The 18,561-nt window shown below is 43.3% G+C and overlaps 1 protein-coding gene across 1 annotated transcript in view; it reads right to left on the reverse strand.

The window, feature by feature from the left end:
- glra1 (glycine receptor, alpha 1) overlaps positions 1–18,561 on the reverse strand; it is a 152,606-nt gene that overhangs the window by 90,778 nt on the left and 43,267 nt on the right. Inside the window, exon 3 of the mRNA XM_042228878.1 lies at positions 7,671–7,738. Within this exon, the coding sequence (XP_042084812.1) occupies positions 7,671–7,738 (68 nt within the window). The remainder of the gene's footprint in view (positions 1–7,670; positions 7,739–18,561) is intronic.

The raw sequence follows: 18,561 nt of genomic DNA on the forward strand, positions 1-18,561 counted from the left end.
CCTGATGAAGTTTCTCAAAACAAAGATAACTAGAAGGGTACTCAGAGATCACAGGACTCCACTAGAACCAGTGCCCCATTGTGCAGTTCTACACCACAATCAAATGGGTAAAAACACCCAAACCTGGCAGACATAATCAACATTCAGTCATCATGCACATGTCAGGTCAGTCGGCTTCTCTGCAGTCAAAAGAAGATTACTGTATCCATCTGCAGTAATGTATATCCAGTGGTATGGCATTCTATGAGCAGAGTAGAAGTCAACACATTAATGAAATGTTGGAGTAAAGGGGGGTTGCAAAGCTGCTTGACGATTTGCAGCAACTGTAGCTGCAGTAGGTCGGAAAATGCTACATGGTCAAATTCAATGGAAGCAAATGCCCTCTCAATGTTTTGGTTTACCACTGTGAATTAGTCTTACACTGTTTATTTATATTCATTTGCCTTTGTTGCTAACTTTATTATGTATGTATGTATGTGTTGAGTGAATTGCAGCTCAGGGTCATCTCACTGAATCCACAGTCTTTGTAGCATTGGCCACACTCCTCTCCCTGCTATGTCCCGCCACTGGTGGTCCTGATTTCTCCTCAGTTCTGTGTCCCGCTAACACGCCACACTCAAACGGTGTTAATATTGTATGCTACATGAGGTTATTGAACTGTGCTAACACTCACCCTTTTTTTAAAAAAATAAACTCGAAATAAAAAAGTCTCACACTCAGGGTCATTGTACTGATCGTCTGTGTTCAACTGTTTATGAGCTTTGTGAATCTGTACCCAGTCTGTACCCAGGAGGTGATATACCCTCTATTTACAGACTTCTGAAGATCCACAAAGAAGGAGTCCCATTAGCAGCATAAACTCAGCCACCTACAACATTTCCAAGCCCCTCGCCACCATCCTCGCGCCCCCTGCAGGGAACACACCCCATCACATTAAAAACTCCTCTGACTTCACCAACAATTTCCAGAAACTTACTCTGGATCCAGGTGAAACCATAGTGTCCATTGATGTGGTTTCTCTCTTCACTGGCATACAACTTAGGCAGTGTAGACTGCAGAACCAGCTTCACTCCGATCAGACCTGCACACTGTTAAACCTCGGCCTCACCACCACATATTTTAAACACAACGAGGGTTTCTACAGACAAAAACGTGGATGTGCTATGGGCTCCCGGTGTCACCTATTATAGCCAACCTTTACATGGAGGAAGTGGAAAGAAAGGCTCTGGGCTCGTTTAAAGAGACACCACCTAACCACTGGTACAGATATGTGGATGACACCTGGGTCAAAATCCAAACCCAAGAAGTAGAAGCCTTCACTGCTCACATCAACTCAGTGGATTGAAACATCCAAGTTAATCAGGGAAGACACAAAGGATAACAGTTTGCTGTTTCTGGACTGTGCTGTGTGCATGGAGGAGGATGGAAACCTCAACACTAAAGTTTACCTGAAGCCCACACACACAGACCAATTTCTTCTCTTTGACTCCCACCACCCTGTGGAACACATACTTGGAGTAATCAGGACTCTACAACACCAGGCAGAAAATGTTCCCTCTAAGCCTGAAGGGAAAAAGAGGGAACACACACTAGTAAAGGAAGCTCTTAAAACATATGGTTATCATCAAATCAGCAAAGGCACACAGGAAAAAGGTCAGAAACCAACTATGGAGAAACAGAATCACAAACAGAACAACACTGTCATCCCTGTCATCAGAGAAACTGAGGGTGGGGCTCACAACACCAACTGTCTGCCACCTGTCTGAGAACCTCCCCAGGCACCCACTCACATCTTGATCTCAGTAAGTCACATGATGGGATGAGGTAAGGTCTCACAATGGTTTTACCTGAAACCTCTGCTGATAATGACCCACACCTTTTTCACACCTTGGCTCATGTGATGGTGCAGATGATCAATAGTGGGCCAACGACCCTCTTAAGGGACACTCCCACTAGGGTTAAATACCTGAGCTTAAAACGCTTCTCGGATGAAACGTCTTCAAGAAACTTAAAGAAGTCCAGACACTTTTATTTCCAAGCTCCTTAGATGGGGGTGGTTATGGTTATGTCACTGTCCAGTCATGTTTGTGCTCCTGATGTTTGTATTTGCTCTAATTTTGTTTGTTTGTTTGCTGTTGAATGTTTATAAACATCTCTAACCTGCAGCCAGTTTGTGTGAGTAAATCTAAAACATGTACTCACTGGATCTACGTGATCACATTGAATAACGCACATGTCCATTTCCTTTTAACAAATATGAGACATAAACAAACTCGTACCAGTCTGTTCGTCCAACTGCTCTCAGAAGCACTGGTAACAACATGCTTCCAATGGTAGGGTACGTTTATGATCATTTATCAGACTGAATACTATTACTAATATTACTCTAACCTTAACTCTTTGAGCCTACTCCTCACAGTCTACAAAGGATTAATCCATGCTTATATGCATTTGCAAAGAAAAACATTAAAAGTGCCCAAAAATGAAAATGCATGTCTTAGTTTGCAGTATAAAGTAAAGGTTAAACCTGATTTATTGTGTGTAAATGAGCTTCAGAGTCCTAACAGAATCCAATCTGTGATTTTAATTCTGAAAGTGAGCAGAGCGAGCAGCTTTTCCTTTCAATGCATGAACTGAAAATATATTTTTTTTCAAAATGGATAAATGAGGTTTACTTGCATTTTTTATTACGAGCTTTCTCAGCCTGAGAGACAGACACCCTGCAGTTAATGTTCTATCTGCAAAGATATTTTATTTTGAAATGCCCTGAAAGCATTTAATTGTTTCACTGGAAAAAGTGGTCACACTGCACATTCATTTGGTCTATAAAACCTCATCATTATGGGTCAGAGGCTCCTCGTGGCTGCAGATGGACAAACATTAAAATGCAGAAATCAGCAAGCGGACATCAAATCTGTCTCAGACCGAAATGAGGGCAAAGTAATTTGAATGCACAAACGATTCATTTCAGGGAATAGTTCAGTGTTAGGAGAGCAGATGACTCATTTATTAAAAACGTTTATACTGAGGCAGCTTCATATTAAACCCTTCTATCTGAGAATGAGACATGAGGCCGTCGGACTGTTAAGTGCTACCCTGACATTACCATCTACCATCGATGTGCTGTTATGAAACCATCAGCAGAGGAACTGCTGTACTTACACAATACCTTGCTCATTTCAGCATGTATTAAACTCAGGCAGTAAACCACGCATGAAAGGATGCAATACTCTTCCTCCTCTTCTTCTTGCAGCAACAACAACTACAGCGGCAGCCACATTCTACTTCCATGCCTGTCATAACATCCTGCCGTCTCCTTGGACGGCGCTCAGGAGGAGGTAGGAGGTCACGGAGGCTCGCACATTATGGTGGCACATCTGCGCGTGGAGAGGGAAACATGCTGTCTTCAGCATGCGGCCTGGGAAAAAGCCAAAGCTGCGCCTGCAGCACTGTGAGATGTCAGAACAGTTTATGAGAAATCCAGGAAGCAAGCCTCTGCCCGGATCTCGAAAGAGGCGAGGAGGGTGCCGACGCGTTAGACCTGGACCGTTCGAGCTTGGCGTGTCCAATTTAAACTTCTAATTAAATCACCCACCTGAAACCTGTTTGATGATGAGAAACTTTTGCCTTGAGATGGTTACAGTTTCCCATGAATGTGAAGTCACAAATCAAAAACTGGAAAATGATGATTTTGTAGACATGTGAGAAAGAAAAGTGGGAGGGCACAGAGCTGCAGCACATCAGTGGAAGACAGCGGTTATATATCTGAAATGAATCTGGTTTTCTGTCCCGGGGTAACATTTAGATCAGCACTGTATGAAATATGAGCACAAAATGAATCTTTTGATGCATTTTCACTGACAAAACTTCACAAAGTTCATTCCTTTATTCTGACTCCACAGACAAAAACACGGCAGATTACTTTACTGTAAGATTTCTTCCTTCGATGACTCACAAACACACGTAGTGTACATTTATGCACACAAGTCCAAATTAATGAGATAAAACTCATTAGTGCACATGAGGATAACATTTTAGATAACCTGACATATATACAAAAGAAAAGCTTGAAGCTCACTCTCGTACTATGATCACATGGTTTATATTTTCTGTCATATGCTTTGGTATTAGAAACGTGTACTCTGGGTATTAACAGGCTGAGTTCACTGTGCAAGAATATCGCAATTAAAATATAAACCCAGCTGTTTGTCATGCTGCATGGCTAAAAAGTTGTTTTATCACCTTCGGAATTATATCAAAATGTATGACCTGTGTTAAGAAGAAAAGAAACAGCAGCTCAACACTTTTTAATATAATACATGTCTTAGTTATGATTTAATATTCCAATAATCAGTAATCAGATGTTTAAGGTTTCAGTGTGTGTGTGTTTTACACGCTGTAAGTGCACGTGTGCTACAAAGGAAGTGTGAAAGAATGAAGAGAGATTTTGTGTGTGTGTGCGTGTGTGTATATGTGTGTGTGAGAGAGAGAGTGAGTGGGAAGAGCGCTGAAACAGGAATAAAGCCGTGTACTGGTGGGACTTTAGCGAGCACTGCGCCATTCTACTCACTCCATCTATCAGCGACCTGCCCCAGCAACTCGGTGGATACATGCACGTGTGCACTTATGTCTTTGTGAGGACCCGTCGAGGACATTTTAGAGGTTTAGACATTTTTTGGTTTTGTGATGTTTCTGGGTAAGGAACACAAAATATACTTCTCACAAACATAGCTAGACGTGTGTGTGTGTGCTGAGCATGGAGTGTAGTTACACACTGCAGTGAACAGCGTCCTTGTTGCTGCTCGCTCTGTGTTTCGCCTCCTGAGGTTTAAAATGGATTTTCTGCTTTGATAAAAGCTGATAAATCCAATTATATCAGTACTTTGCTTTTTCCTATAATCCACCATTTGAGAGATTAGAGCACCAGCTCTGACTGTGGTCTGCAGTGCGTGGACTGACTCTATGGTCTGTTATATTTGGTTTCTATATCATCATCATCACTCATTCAGGTCTCTGTTTCTCATTGGATCTTCAACATGTTTTCATTTTCTCACAGAACTTTATCCGAGCACTGGAAACCACCGTAAATTGGTCTCGTTGGTCTATAGATGGTGTGTCCAGAGCGTGAAGCATTTCCATGTGTGGTCTACTTCTATGACATAACTCTGACTTTATATGTAAATATTAATTGTGCTTTTCAGCCCCTGTTATGACAGGGCAAGTGAGAGTGGATAAGAAAGGTGGGAGAGAGAGGAGGAGGGTGGATTCAAGCTCAGGCCTGTGCAGTAGGTCACCTGTTTAACCCAGTGAGCTTTACTGAAGCAAGTGAGGTGCGGGACATCAGCTGAACAGGTATTAAAAGTTTCTCTGTGTTCTTCTGCTCATCATTTTAATGAATAATACTGCCACAAAGTGTTCTTTTCTTCAGTTTTTCCATTGATTTTGCTTCTGTGAGAGAGAAAATCTGGATTTTTTTCCTGCATGTTGAGGATCTGTAGAAGCCACCAGTGTGTGTGCGTGTGTGTGTGTGTGTGCGTGTGTGTGTGTGTACTGTGGGATGTCTACCTTTGCTGCTCGGCTCTGCCTCAGTCTTTCTTTCCTCCTTCCTCCTTCCTTTCTACCATTTCTCTGCTCTTCTCTCCTTCCTCCATCCTTTCTTCTTCCAAACACATTATTCTTTTATCATTTCTATTCTCCCACGTGTTTCCCTCTTTTTTCCTGGTCTTATGTTTATTTTTAAAGTAATAATGTAATATGAGGCAAAGCACTGGGCACCTTCACATTACACCTACAGGAGCCCCTCAGCCACGAAGCTCCTGCCCCCCCTTTTGTCTGTGCTGATGGTAATGCCACAGGAGGTTTGGAGCTCTGCAGCGTCTTTGCACTACTAGCCTCAGCTGCGAGCCCGCTCTGAGCTGCTGTGGTTACTAAATGCTTCCACATACAGCTGATAGTGGAATATCTAACAGGACACACATTTCTTGTCTTGTCTTGTGCTCAGTGAACTCCTCTCACTGTGTCACAGATGTTGGTAGAGGCAGACTGCATGGCCAGGCACTTGATTTGAATTCATAGATGAAGTGGTGTAGCCCAGTACTTTTGTCCATATGGTGTATACTCATTGGTAATGATCCGTGTGTGGCTTTGTGAGAACCACTCTGCACACTCTGGTGTGGTTTGCTGTGAAACCAGGAAAATCCTGGGTTACTTCCTGTGGTTTGGGAGTGAGGTGATGTCATGAATGGTCAACGGATGCATCTCACTGGGATTCCTTGGTGCTGTCTCTTTGAGTTTTGCTGACACTGCGGTCTCACTTTGAATTAAAGCTAAATGCCAGAAACAATACAGTTTTTGTCTTTCACAACTTTCTGGACTCTCTCTATTACCCGAGCTCTTTCACTCGGATGAGATAAATGTCATATATTTTTTCAAAATGGGCTACGCAATTTCCCCTAGCAGCAGGACACTGTGTTTCTGTTTGGAACAGTAGTTAAACAGTGGGAAACGGCACGCTGTTGAACACTACTGTCAGTATTTCCTGCAGCAGCAGGAACGTGTACACCGTGTCAGACTGAGTCAACTTAATGGGCTCGCTGGCACACAGGTAAACTGAAAGACTTTGGATCTGACTCGCAGGAAAAATGCACTTTTGTTTTGGTGTTTTTACAACGTTTTCTTTGCTAACAGGATGGCAGAACATAAAACCTTCCTTTGACCTTCAACTTTTAGGGCCTTGAAAACCAGTTTTTCAAACAGTACTACCTGCCAGAGACAGGGAGCTGTGGGCTGTTTCACAGGAGTGTTTGTGTGTTTGTTAAATTCTAAAGCTGCTCGGGCAAAAGCAAACAGGGAGGAAAATAAGGACGTTTCTGGGGTGCTTGGTCACGCTGATCAAAACAGCCTTTTACTACTAGATGCAAAATTCCTCAAAGTAAAAAAACACAACACCACATTACACGTGTGCACGCTGAACGATGTTTAATCTGCGAATGTGCCCGAGGCCCTGCAGAAGGTTCACACAGCTGACAAGTTCAGAGCTCTCATTGGATGAAGAAGTGATTCATGTATGTTTTGAAGGTTAGCGGCACGAGCGTGCCTTGTTTTTACAAACACTTACAGAGGCAGCGAATGCTGAAATAGCCTCTGTTGTCACACACATACGAAGACACACAGAGGTTGGTTGGTGTCATATCGGCTCTGAGCCTTGTTGCTCTGTGAAGGTTGCTGGTTCAGTTATATTAGCACTAATGGGTTTTCTGTGTAATGATTGAGCGTAAATTTCCACTCCACTGCGTACAAACAGGCACGGGGCCGCTACGTTGTTATGCAAATGGTCGCGGCAGTGATGCGCTCTAACAAATGAAGTGTAGCAAATGGGAGACGGGGTCAATGAGGCAGAGAAATTTCGAAATGCTCACAGGGCAGAACGCTTTTAATTTTTAAAGGGAAATAAAAGTGAAACTTTTGGATGTGCTGAATATCGGTGAAGCTTTCGTTTAAATTAATTGAATTTTTCAGGGCGGAGTTACCCGAGCTGAAACACAGCCGCGACGAGACGTGATAGTTTCTATTAGTTGCCCGACCGTCCGAATCCACACAGACAAAAGTGACAAATAAATGATGTGAAAGTCTTTACACCGAGGTGTGATATGGAGAATAAATCAGCTCACCATTGTTGTTTCGGCGATGGACCCGAAGCTGTTGATGAAAATGTTGCAGGTTACGTTGACAGGCGGACCTGGAGAGAGGGAGCAGAGAGACACGAGAAGTTAGAGTTCATAATATTTATGCAGACAGAAGACGTGGAGACGTGTTTGTCATCACAGAACGTGGAAAACCTGCTCGTGAGAGTTGACTGCAGAGCTCAACATGGATTCAACACTGCATCAACACTGCAAGCAGCTTGAATTTGAGTCGGTATAGAAGCTGTAAAGAGTGAATGTGTGCATTGTGGGTAATAATTTCTGATGAGCCTTTAGATGTTGTTCCACTTCTAAAAGAGCTTTCATTGATTTTCACTGAGGACATGTTGAATTTCTGAGGAAATTAATTAAACTTAGGCATGAAAACATGATAAAAACCAAGCGAGGCTGACAGTGATCACTGACTTTTTTTATGGGGTTTGTTGAAATTAAACAGCACAAGATACAAATCATTAAAACATGTTAAAAACACCACAACCTTAAAAACACAGAGTAGTTTGGACCCGGAAGCAGTGTTCATATGTCATCACTTAATAACCGCATTGCTATCAGAGTCAGGGGTCAGCATGGACACCCTGATTGATCTGCAGCTCCATGCACAACAAACTGTGATGCTCTGTGTATCCTGACTCCTTTCTATCAGAACCAGCATGAACATTTCCTGCAGAGTGAACTACAGCAACCACTCTGTTGGATCGGACCACACGGACCAGCCTTCGTTTCCCAAGTGCATCATCAGTGAGCCCTGAGCCAAATACTCACGCTCACACATATTTCCAGCTTCCAACATCAACTCTGATGACCACTTGATATCTCCCGCCCACTAACAGGTGCCATGATGGAGAGGTAATCAGTGTTACTCAGGCCTGGTTGGTGTCTGCAGCCTCCTGCTTTACATTCTCCTCGCTGTTGATAATTGCTGCACTTTGTCGGGGTTAGTTTACAGCGTAAGATTCTTCTTGTGTTCTGAATCGATGTAAGCTGAGTGGATGTGTTTGCGTGTATCAGTCTGCGTGTTGCCGGATATTAAAGCAGCAGAGAAGATTAAAGCTGAAGCGAGTTGATGGCAGACTGCAGGAAGTAAACAAAGTGAAAGAAACCTTCTGCTGGGGGAAAGTTGGCTTCAAACACTGGCTGAATAAACAACTTGCTTTTCCAGACTTAAATGTTCTGACAGCGTCCTACTGCCTGACAACAGCAGGAAGTTTGTCCGAGAGCCGCTGAGACGAGGAAATGCGCAAACGTCTCATTACAACTCGAGAAAACTACAAACGAGAAAACCAATTACACATCCCCCCGAGCCTTGAAAAGCCCACTCGAGTGGTGTCAATAAACCCACAGTGTCCTTTCAAAGGGAATCATAACAACCAAGACAGTCTGCCCTCTCTCCTCTCAGAGACGAGACGCCGCGTTCAAGGTTGATGAGTTAGTCGAGGTGAGAGTCAGCAGCCCCGTGCACGGCTCCACGATTCTTTGTCTCACTGGATTCTACAAACACAAATGCAGTAAGAAGCACGGACACTGACCCAGCAGTTCAGCTCTCCTCTGTTCCAATCACACTGAACCAACCCCAGCTTCCTCTAAAGCACAGGTGTCAAACTCCAGACCTCGAGGGCAGGTGTCCTGCAGGTTTCAGATGTGTCCTTGATCCAACACAGCTGATTTAAATGGCTAAATGGCTTCAGAGTTCGTGTTTTTTCTCTTTTCTCTTTCCTTTCACTCATTATAATCTGGCTGAACTCTGAAAACCAAGTCAAGATGCATCAATGAATGTAGAATAAAAAGTCAGTTTTCAAATTATGAAACTAACGTTTAATATGCTAAAGGCTGACACTATAATAAAGCCTTAGTCAGTCAGTCAGATTATTGCATGAGCGATGAAAGAGCAGGTGGCGTGATAATGGCTGGTGCAAGGAATAAAACTAAATACTGAAACACAGATTCAACAAAACACCACAGAAATACCTAAATAAGACATTTATTAAAAACATTAGATGTGAGGATTAATAAGACGAAAGGTTTTGTGTCCAGTTTCAGCTTGAACCTGCAGGTCTGTGATTCTTCAGGCCGCCTCTAATAATTTGGCCTCATTGAAACAGTTTTGGGGAACCTTCTTTGTTAAACGGCTGATTGAACTAAAGTCTTCACATACACATCTCCACTGCAGACACCTGGTTTTAAAAAAATCACTCCTTTGAGCGTTCTCCCCTCTGACCTTCCTTATAAACATTTTTAGCACATCACGCTCGCTGGTGTACTACACCAATAAAAATCCTCCCAGTAGAACCAATCACAGAGGCCTCGTCAGCTCTGATATCATGCTTTATCACAGTATCAGCTCAGTCTGCATGTTTCCATTCATCAGGCTCAAAGAACTTCACAGCTCCAGTAGGAGCAGGATGATCCTCAAATGAAGCATTTTCCTTGTATTGGATTTAAGTCTGGAGACACAGTATGATCAGTTCTTTGTCTGTGAGATAATTACACTAATAACTGCCTACATATTTCAAACGCATTTTTGTAAACAGATTACTGTAATCCGATTATTTTTAATCCATTTCCCATTAGAGATCTTAGAAAAAAATTTATTTGATTTTTAATGAGTCAAAGGTCTCTCTCACACACACACGGTCTGCCTTTAATGTCCCTGGTTAAACTCGATGTCTAATTCTAACTGCTGGCGGCTAGCTGGAAATGAAGGAAGGGGTCTGGATTATTTTGAAGGCCAATTACGCTCTCTGTCACAGTGTGAGGAGTGCCGGAGGCATACGCACAGACAGATGCGGTTAAGGCACCGGGTTGACGACGTATGGTTAAAAGGTAAAAGATCATCAGAGCCTGGCACAGGCGATGGATGGTCATGTGACATGTACAGCATCATATTTACGCAAACGACAGATTAGTGACGCGGCCGTGTGAGGAAACGAGGGCGAAGCAGAAAGAGCGACTGAGAAACGGAGATATTAAATGAACCTAGTTGGTTTCCACTGTGGCAAAAGAAAGTGGCTGCACGAGAAATGAGTTTGTTCCACTGTAGCTAAAGAGAAATCACCACATTCTGCAGGTGGAGGAGGAGAGGAAGACATTTAACCTGCCAGCATTTGGGGTTCATTTACTTCAGATGTGATAGATAAGGGATGCTCGAAGTAGACCCGTGGGAACTGTGGAAGATTAATGCTGGTTACAGTCACGTCTAACACTCACCGACTCTGCTGTGTTTCTGTTTGTTCTGCATCTGTCATCTGTCTTCTGCACGGTACCCAGAGCTCTCCAACCATGTAAATATACAGCTTGTGTGTTTGGTATGCTTCAGATTTACACCCTCGATGTTAAATGCAAACTTTAAAATGCGAGAAGAAGAAGATCAGAGCCGTCGGCTTTCAGGCTTCTCTCATTTCCACAAGTTTAAAATATTGTTTTGCTGCAGTCTGTCTTCTGAAAGGGAGCGTTTCTATTTTTCTAATGTTAATCGTTTCATGCTTTACTTCATCAAACCAAAGATAAATTAACGTGCCTGAATGATCGAAATATGTTTTCCAGCCTGTATCTGTGTAGAGAAGAGGATTTTGGAGGAATATATGATGAAATATCACACACACACACACACACACATATGATTCAGAGAAAGCTACTGGGTAATATTTTATGTAATGTGTGTACACTTTAATATAAAACCTACTGAGTCTGTAATTAAATACACTGAATGAAAATGTCTTTAACAATGTCTGTGCATGTTGTCACGTGTAAGATTAATTCAAGCACTGATATAAATTATGCAGCGCGTTCATTTTTTCTGTATCCATATTTCAATATTGTGCATTTTGTTAAAATCTGCATATTTTAGTGTAGCAAAACTTGTTTGTAAGACAAGTGGGCTCCTGGTAAACTATCATCCCTGCCCGACTGCACCCGCGTGATACGAGGTGAGCGCAGGCTCTGAGTGCATCACAGGGTTTATCCATAAAGCGGCTGGTATTACATTATCACCGTGATTTCTCTCAGAATGGCTTTTCAGGCCTAACTCGAGTCCTCTGACACGTTTCCTCAGCATCCCGGCTTTGTTCACAATCCCTCCTTCAAAGTCCTCTCGCTCCGTGGTGGGAGGGTGGTGAGGGGAGGATATCGCAATTTGTCTTTTCTTCTTGACGTCCCTCAGAGCACGTGACACAAAAATCTGAGAAGGAGAAGCTAATACCCACTGAAAACCTCCTCCTTCTCCTTCTTTTCCACCACAGCGGTTCATTTAATAACCATGCAGTGAAGGAGAGGAGCGGAGAGAGAGACGGTTTTCCATTATTGCTTCCCGCTGAAGACAGAGACGAGAGGAAGAAGCAGCAGCTCGTTAAGTGTCACAGAGGACGGGCTGGCACCGAGTCACAGGATCCTGTAGCTTATATCGGCCTCAGCGTGCAAGCCAAGCGCTGAGAGCAGACGTGAGTGCGCTTCTACAGGCACGAGAACGGTTACATAACGCGCTCTCTGCATCGTGAATGAAAGGGAGATTTCTCAATTAAACCGTCTGCTTTCAGCTGCAGACAGAATCAGTTTCAGAATCTCATCGCGTGCTGGCATATTTCTGAGTGCAGACTCTTTTAATTAGTGCTCGTTAAAATGCATATGAGCAATTTCAATTAACGGAACTATCTGTTCTTATGCAGATTTTATGTAAACACTGTTCAGAAACCTAAACCTGAACGACCTTTTTTAACTTTGGTTATACAGGATGTTAAAAAAATGGTCGTTGATGTTTCTAAGCGGTGTCGGCGGTGGTGTAAGGCTTCCATCCTCACACACATGCTGATGTTGATGGTCACGCTGGTGTTAATGGTCTGTCCAGCTGTGGCTGAAATACAATGTGAGTCTCAGCTCTTTGGACGTCTGTGTTCAGTTGTGTAAAGACAGCACCACACACACGTTTTTATTAGTTTTAAATTTTTTTCATTTCACACAATTGTTTCAGTTAGTTTGAAGTCGAATTTTTATTTTAGGTAATTAAAATGTTTTTCACATCTGGTTTTAGTTTTTACTACAATTACCTCGAATGTCACTTATCAAGCACAAAACACACAATTACACACGCATGCTAAAATAAACACAACCAGACTTAGCATATGCTACAGTGCACAGACATGAAGGTGCACTGAGGCGTGCATGAACACACAAACACACAACAACCATTAATATAGATTTAGCAGCACCTACATACACGACTGTTGCAGCTGATATAGTTTGATCACATGGCTCTTCATCCCTGCTGGCTACAGAACATCACACAGAGCTCAGTGAAATGGAAGCCAATTTGAAATGTCAGATTAATGCAAGGAGATGTGGAACTTTTCTTTTTAACTAATGAAACTCTCTTGCTAATGAATGTGTAACTAATTAGGCTACATTTTGTAAAAGTGCCTGAGGTTTGAACAAAATTTGAATTTTTTTATTTCTGTGAATGCTTTTACAATTATTCATGTCCACTGGCCCTCAGTAAAGTTAACACACACACACACGCACACACACACGCACGCACACACACGAACAGGCTAATCGAGGCTAGCGACTATGCTAGTCTGCTGAGGTGGAGCGGCTCGAATAATCCCGCTCTCTTTCAGCTGAACTCCATGTCCATGAAAAACAAGTGACAGCATTAATAAAGCAGGACGAAACAACCGGCCCAGCTCGGCCTCTCAGCACTTCTGCTAACTGCAGCTGCCGCAGCCATTTCCTGCAGAGATGCTGTAAACACAGCTTTCTCTCTCTGTGTGTGTGATTCCCCATCATGCCACACACACGAGCTTAAAGAGGACTCATTAGGATTTTCCTGTCGTTTTCATTGAGGTTCATAGGTTTTTGAACATGACCGCGGATTTTAAATCAAACTGTTAAAACACAGTCATTGTTTTATCAGATGCTCAAAAATGATTGGACAAATTTAATGTTTTAATAAATTCATCCAGTTATTTTATTTTTTAAAATAATTTAAATATGAGGATTATAATTGCTGTGCTTCCTTGATTGAGACGCTCTGCTGATCTGAGCCAAGTTATGGTAAACAGGCTGGTACTCATACAGTACTTTCTACTACAAGTCTCATTCATCCTCTATATCAAAGTACTTTTATGTGCATATTTATCTAAGGAATGATTCGGGAGAAATCAGAGTTGAGTATCTTACCCAATGGTGCTTCATGGACTGAAGGGGGCGGGGACTGCTCCACCAAGCTTGGGATCGGTAGATGACCTGCTCGCCAACCCGAGGCCCAACTGCCCCGGTCATGGTCAGATTTGGTTACGCGCGGTGTATGGGTCAGTGACAGTGACTTTAGGGAAGCTGATGTAAACTTGCTTCAGTGGTTTGGCTGATTATTGATGTTTATTGGGGTGTTTAAGAGGAATAAAGTTATCTGTGGTCAGTTAGGTAGAAAAAAAACCTCCTGTGGCACACCAGCATACTCCATACCAACAAAATACGTTAAATACAAATGAAACACTGATAATCTCAGAATACCTCAGTCTGCAACAACCACAACATGCTCCAGAGGTCACCATGAATTCTTGCAGAAAAATGAATGAATGAACACGTGTACCTACATTTAAAAAAGTCAGTTTCCTCATTGATGAGAAATACTCCACTTAGCTTGGTGCCAGATGTGAACTGTATTGGTTCTTTCAAGCGTCTTTCATTTCTTAGTGTTGTACTTGCCGGTCATCATCGTCTGCTCATTTTTCACTGTGAATCAGAACTGACAGGGGAAGAAGAGCTTGGTGGTGATCCAGGAAGTAGATGGGTCTAAATAGAGATAACATGAAGATGGCAGCCTGATAAACCTGCCGGGGAAGCGCGTGTAATTGCTTTTTTAATGATTAATAGTTCAGCACCATTCCCTCGGCAGACTGGAGCCAACTTAACATTTCACCCTCACTGTGATTTTTAAACTGATGCTAGAAACAAACACTTTGCTGCCAACTGACGCTAGGAGCTGTGGATAGTGGAATGAGCCCGTGGGAGCATTTCTGCGTCAGCACGTCCTGAGGGGAAGTTTAAAGATGGCCGAAAACACGACCGCTTGGCCTGATTTTTCTCATCGCCACCCCAGGACAAGGCTTCCCACTTCCATCGTGGCAAAGCATCCGCTGCACAGCATGGTATGTCAAGTCCTCCATGTGCCATATGTGAAAGACTGCAGGACACAAGCAGTGAAGCTCCAGTCCAGTAACACACAGCCCAGCTCTGTTTACACATTACACATTCAAAGAATTATTGCCTTTGCTGATTTTCCATCTATTTCAAAAACCAAGAAGCAGAAATCCAAATCAGGTGTCATTCTTCCACTGAAGTTCTGTCCTCTGTTGCTGTTCACAGACCAAGAAAACCAGTTTATTCAGACATTAAGGAACTGGATTTGGCATCATTGAACTCTCCATCACAGCCTTCTGTCAGCCTCATTCTGCGGTTCTTCTGCCAAATCGCTTTTTCTGTAGCTGAATGTACAGCAACAAAAAAGATGCATATTTCATACGGGTTATCAAGTGAATCCAAGCAGCTTGGCGCAGGCTTCAGAGATGATGTTGGCCGACAAACATGACATCCCTGCCCTCTTAATCAACCTCCAGTGACACTCTGAGGTCTTGCATCAGTCCTCACAGTGTAGTCAAGCCTCTTGAGGGGTCTCAATCCCCATCTGCTGACAATGACTGAGACGACGACAGCCGGTCCTCCACCTTGTTCAAAAGACGGTGGCGCCGTAAAGCAGGCACGGCTCAGTCTCAGGAGCAGATTTACGTTTTGATTTGAAGTGGAAGAGTGGAGGTTAAATCCAGTGATCCCTACTGTGGATTCATTTGCAAAGAGTGATGTGGAGCTAAATCCAAATCATACATTATCTATCAGGTTAACGCTGCATGGTAATCTCCTGGGAGGGGATCAGTTTAGTCACAGTGTAGCTAAACCCTACTAACAAACATCGCACTGATGTTTTTTTGGTGATTGACTGTAACTAGTTGCAGTGACCACTTTCAATCACAAAGAAATTGCAAAGGTAGGAGGCAACCTCCAAACAACTGCAGTGCGACTGTTGCAACTCATCTCTTTGCAGTAGACGGGTTGACTCAGCTGGTTACATTTTGGTTGTTTTCCTTTATAAACGCAAGCTTGCTCAGCACCTGTGCCATTTTGCTGTTGAGCTGCGGGCGTGCATGGTCACTCTCTGTGGAGGATTTCTGTTTCAGATCTATGAGCTTCTGGCAGGAATGAGTGTAGGTAGCAAACTTGTGCATTTCTGTGTATGTAGACAGCAACAGATTTGCACATGCGTTGATGCGCATAAGTTGCTTTGAAAACAGGGACCGATTGCATCTGCGACGCAACCGTTTCAGAGGCAGCAAGATCTCTCCTGCTCGTAGTAATAGCAACACGTTAACAGTTGCAACAACCAAACAGCAGTGCACATTTTCTGCTGTCATTTTTTTATCATCTGTACTCTACCCACAGTCCTCCGTCACGGAAAAAAAGACATCCCGGAGTGTTTCAGGAGAAGCTGTCACAGCCATGAAGCTGTCACAGTCTTAATGACGGGTTCCTCAGCAGCTGACAGCTGTAATATGAGCTTCAGCTACATCCTGTATTTCTTTTCCAGTGCTGAAAATCACTGACACTCACTGTGCAATCACAGCCTGTATGAAGTCACGAGTCCTTCTATTCAATTATTCACCCAGCTCCAACAACACACCGCCGTTCTCCACCTCCTGTGCCTTCGTAACACCCTCACTTCAGTTACCATCGTCACAACTATCACGCAATCAAAAGTAAATGATCACTATGGAAAACTGGAGCTGGGATGAAGGATGACACCGAGGAAGAAGCCGAGCTCTCTGCAGACACATCTTCCAGAGCTTTCTCTCTGCTGCACTTCTTTCCTCGTTTCATACTGCCGTCGTGCTCTCCAGCGGCACGCTGCCCGTCCTGTTCCTGCCTCGTCCGAGAGACAAAATTCTATTTCCACTGCAGCATCCTTTATTTTCAACGTATTTATCGAGCCACCGGTGCTGACAGATCGGTCTCTGGGGACTCATCCTAACCCTTGTCCTGCGAACCTCTAATCATCAGCTCGGTGTTTACAGGGACCAATTAACCAGTCAATCTATCAGCTTTCCTCGCTGACATCTTCATTTTACAGCACCTCCCTACTGCGGCATACCTGGACCGCCAAGTGGAACTAATGAAGCGGCATAAATCAAGCACATGCCGTGCTTTTACAAGAGGGAAGAGTATAGGTGGTATAGTGGGCTACGCTCCATTATCAGGCCTTCGGAGAGTTGTAAAACACAGGTAACTGGAGGATTGCCTTGGCCCTGCTCTCCTATGCTTTATTTAACTCTCTCTTCTCCTGATGCCCAATTTGCAGTCCTCTAAGTGACACCTCAACACCACAGCGGTCTGCCTGAATTTATTTCCAGCAACAAATGGCATCGAGCTAAACAAAGCAAAGGCGGCAGGGGGAGAAGAAAAGTCACAGGCTACAAATTAAATGAATAATACTCTGAATTACGCAGTATCGCCTCTTTTGCAATTGAGCTGCCTTCAGCAAAAAAATCCCACAATGGTTGCGAGACGTTAAATATTTATAAGGCGTCGTCTCAAGGCTATATGGTCCGGGGAAAGCAGTTTCACTCTTTTATTGAACTAATATATATTCCCTACACATGCCCGTGCAAGCTGAAGAGCAGGACTGAGGGAAAAGTGAGAAAACGGAGAGAGCCAGAAGGTTGTTTTTCTTTTCCGATCGCTGATTTTCTTCCATTACGTCCGAACGCAACAGCTGAGGAAGTGATCATCTCGTTCTCATCCACCGTGCATAAACACCAGAGCCGAAATGCCAGCTAGAGGGAAAAAAAGAGTTTCCCAGGGAACTTGAAAGCATCATAAATCCCCTGACTCGATAGTGAAACAGAGAAATAATGAACATTTCATCAAACCCCGAGAGCTTTATATTCCTGAAAGTTGCTCAGCACAACTTCGAAGAAAGTTCGCTAAAAGTCACGAAAAGATTTCGCACTTCTGAAAAAACGATCTTCAAACACAGTGTCGGTGCTGCAGCGGGACCGACGTACCTGCACAACTTCAACAGCCGCGCTGTCCGTCCGACCATGTTTCGCCTTTGTTGTTTACTACAAAGTCACCATGTTCCCTGACCAGAACTCAGGAATGATTATCAGAAATAACGCATGTCATACAATGATGACGTTTTAAATCCAAACAAAGGTCAGAAATACATCAGTTGAACCTTGACTGGCTGCCAGAGGAATCCAACGAGGAGGAAACTCCAGGGTGAATAATGTGAACATTAAAGGCCCAGTTCACAATTTTCCTCTGGGAGTCTTTTTTCTCTTTTTATTCATTTATTTATGAAAAACAAATACAAAATATATAGAGATATATATAAAAAATATTTTTCACTGCTGTTCCAAACCTTTTAGGTGGATCTTTGCCTCCACTTTTATAGTTTCAAATTTTCCACGAGATTTGGGGAGAAAGCTGTCGTTCCCTTTCAGCAACCAGACCATTAGAGAGGTCTGACTCTAATCTTAAGAACCAGTTAGGAGTCCTAAAATACTCGAGGACCCTGGTAAGTAAGTATCTGCTGATCAAATCATCCTGATTTGACAGTATTGGGAAGGTTACTTTTAAAACGTATTCCACTACAGATTACAGCCCCAAAATGTATTTTGTAACGCAGCGGTCCCCAACCCCCGGGCCTCGGACCGGTACTGGTCCGTGAGTCGTTTGGTACCGGGCCGCGAAAGTTGAGGCTCAGGTGTGAAATGTATGGTTTTCAGGGTTTTTATCGGTTTTCAACGTTATGTTG

This window comes from Haplochromis burtoni, unplaced genomic scaffold, assembly GCF_018398535.1.
Source record: "Haplochromis burtoni strain Fernald_Lab_line unplaced genomic scaffold, NCSU_Asbu1 Contig_361, whole genome shotgun sequence".
NCBI lineage: Eukaryota > Metazoa > Chordata > Actinopteri > Cichliformes > Cichlidae > Haplochromis > Haplochromis burtoni.